The 2,756-nt window shown below is 48.5% G+C and overlaps 1 protein-coding gene across 3 annotated transcripts in view; it reads right to left on the reverse strand.

Moving 5' to 3' along the window:
* ODAD4 (outer dynein arm docking complex subunit 4) overlaps positions 1 to 2,756 on the reverse strand; it is a 38,989-nt gene that overhangs the window by 13,267 nt on the left and 22,966 nt on the right. For 2 of the 3 annotated variants that reach the window (XM_017509436.1, XM_017509437.2), the window contains exon 10: positions 1,362 to 1,462. The exons of the other annotated variant lie outside the window; for it this stretch is intronic. In XM_017509436.1, coding sequence (XP_017364925.1) covers positions 1,362 to 1,462 — 101 coding nt within the window. The remainder of the gene's footprint in view (positions 1 to 1,361; positions 1,463 to 2,756) is intronic. 3 annotated transcript variants of the gene reach the window in all.

Here is a 2,756-nt window from a genome sequence, read left to right on the forward strand (position 1 = left end):
AAAAAAAAAAAAAAAAAACAGCCAAGCACAGTGGGCTCACACCTATAATCCCAGCACATTGAGAGGCTGAGGAGGGTAGGTTGCCTGAGCTCAGGAATTCAAGACCAGCCTGAGAAAAGAAAACAAAACAAAAAAAAGACCAGCCTAAGGACCACAGTGAGACCTCAACTCTGCAAAAAAAATTTTTAAATGAGGCAGGAGGATGACTTGAGCACAAGAGGTAGAGGCTGTAATAAGCCTGACAGCACCACTGCACTCTGACCTGAGCAATGGGAGGGAGACCCTGTCTCAAAAAATAAATAAATAAATAAATAAAAATAAGAAAATAGAATAGGAAATATCAGCATGCAGAGTATACAGCAGAGGTAAATATATTTCGTAAAACTTTTGTTTCTGATTTTTGTTTCAAATAAAACTATGTGTACTGAGTTACTATACAAACTGATGGCAACAGCAGACACTTCAAAGCCATCACCCCACCTAAAGTGTGTTCTGTTGTTTGTGAATAATAAACAGCTGTGAGGCTGGGCTTAGTGGCTCACACTTGTAATCCCAGCACTTTGGGAGGGTGAGGCAAGAAGATCACCTGAGGTCAGGAGTTAGAGACCAGCCTGACCAACATGAAGAAACACTGTCTCTACTAAAAATACAAAATTAGCCAGGCATGGTGGTGCAGGCCTGTAATCCCAGCTACTCAGGAGGCTGAGGCAGGAGAATCACTGGAACCCGAGAGGCAGAAGTTGCGGTGAGCTGAGATCACACCATTGCACTCCAGCCTGGACAACAAGAGCAAACCTTTGTCTCATAAATAAATAAATGGCTGTGAGGCTGGGCGCGATGGCTCACGGCTGTAATCCCAGCGCTTTTGGGAGGCAGAGGCAGGTGGATCACCTGAGGTCAGGAGTTCAAGACCAGCCTGGCCAACGTGGTGAAACCCCGCCTCTACTAAAAATATAAAAATTGGCCAAGCGTGGTGGCTCACACCCGTGATCCCAGCATGTTGGGAGGCAGAGGCAGGCAGATCACGAGGTCAGGAGTTTGAAACCAGCCTGACCAACATAGTGAAACCCCATCTCTACTAAAAATACAAAAATTAGCTGGGCATGGTAGCATGTGCCTGTAGTCCCAACTACTCAGGAGGCTAAGGCAGGAGAATTGCTGGAACCCGAGAGGCAGAGTTTGCAGTGAGCCAAGATTTTGACACGACACTCCAGTCTGGGGAACAGAGTGAGACTCCGCCTCAAAACAACAACAACAAACCAGCTGTGGAATGGCTGCCCAAGCAGGCCAAGACGGAACTGAGAGCCTGGCCTCCCAACCCCAATCCTGACACCCAAAGCCCGCTGGGTGGAAAGGCTCACGCTGATGATGGCCTGCTGCGCCTCATTGTTATGCACAAGCTTCGCTCTCTCCAAGGCCTTCTCAAAATTGTTCACGGCCGACTCAAAGTCTCTCAGCTTCACTGGAATACAAGGGAAGAAGGCACAGCACAGGTAGAGTGTGACAACGTGTGGTGCATGATGGAAGCTCTGGCTGCCCGCCCACTGCCAGGGCCCATCAGAAGCTTGTACGAGCTGTAGTTAGCTGCTCAGCACCATCCCTTCCACCGTGTTCCTGGCTGTGTCACTGAGGACCAGGACCAAGGAACCTGGGCCTTGCATTTCAGGTCATTCAAAGGGGTATGTGAGAGAAGGGCACTGTGGGCAGGCTAGTGTATGCATTATGTGTCTCTAAGAGTGGAGGAGAAAACCATATCTTGCCCCATCTTCAGGTTGTTCCAGAAGAAGAAATTCTTTTTTTTTTTTTTGAGATGGAGTTTCGATCTTATTGCCTAGGCTGGAATGCAATGGTGCGATCTTGGCTCACTGCAACCTCCGCCTCCTGAGTTCTAGCAATTCCCCTTCCTCAGCCTCCCAAGTAGCTGGGATTACAGGCATGCGCCACCACACCTGGCAAATTTTATTTTTTTAGTAGAGACGGGTTTCATTCTCCTGACCTCAGGTGATCTGCCCACCTCAGCCTCCCAAAGTGCTGGGATCACAGACGTGAGCCACCACTTGGCTGGAAATTCATAACTTTTAAATGGTCATTCATTTTTTTCAAAAGTGATTTGCAGAGCAAACAAAGCATGGAGGCTGGATGTGATCCATGGTCTAGCTGCTGGAACCTCGGCTGTCTTAGAGTCCAGGCCCCACTCAGGTACAATCTGAACCAAGAGAAAACGCAGCTCATCTGGGCTCTCGCAGCCAATTAGTGCTAGAGCTGGGAATAAAATGATTAACAGATTGATTGAGAAATTGATTTGTGTCCTTAGAGCTTCATTTTTTTTTTTTTTTTCAGGCAGAGTCTCACTCTGACACCTAGGCTGGAGTGCTGTGGCACGATCTTGGCTCACTGCAACCTTCCCTTTCTGGGTTCAAGTGATTCTCCTGCCTCAGCATCCCGAGTAGCTGGGACTACAGGCAAGTGCCACCACACCCTGCTAATTTTTTGTATTTTAGTAGGACAGTGTTTCACCGTGTTAGCCAGGATGGTCTCCATCTCCTGACCTTGTGATCCACCCCTGCCTCAGCCTCCCGAAGAACTGGGATTACAGGCGTAAGCCACCGTGCCTGGCTTCATTTTTAAAAATTAAATACATAGCCGGGTGCGGTGGCTCAAGCCTGTAATCCCAGCACTTTGGGAGGCCGAGGCGGGTGGATCATGAGGTCAAGAGATCGAGACCATCCTGGTCAACATGGTGAAACCCCGTCTCT

This window comes from Cebus imitator, unplaced genomic scaffold (genome assembly GCF_001604975.1).
Source record: "Cebus imitator isolate Cc_AM_T3 unplaced genomic scaffold, Cebus_imitator-1.0 Scaffold415, whole genome shotgun sequence".
Classification (NCBI taxonomy): domain Eukaryota; kingdom Metazoa; phylum Chordata; class Mammalia; order Primates; family Cebidae; genus Cebus; species Cebus imitator.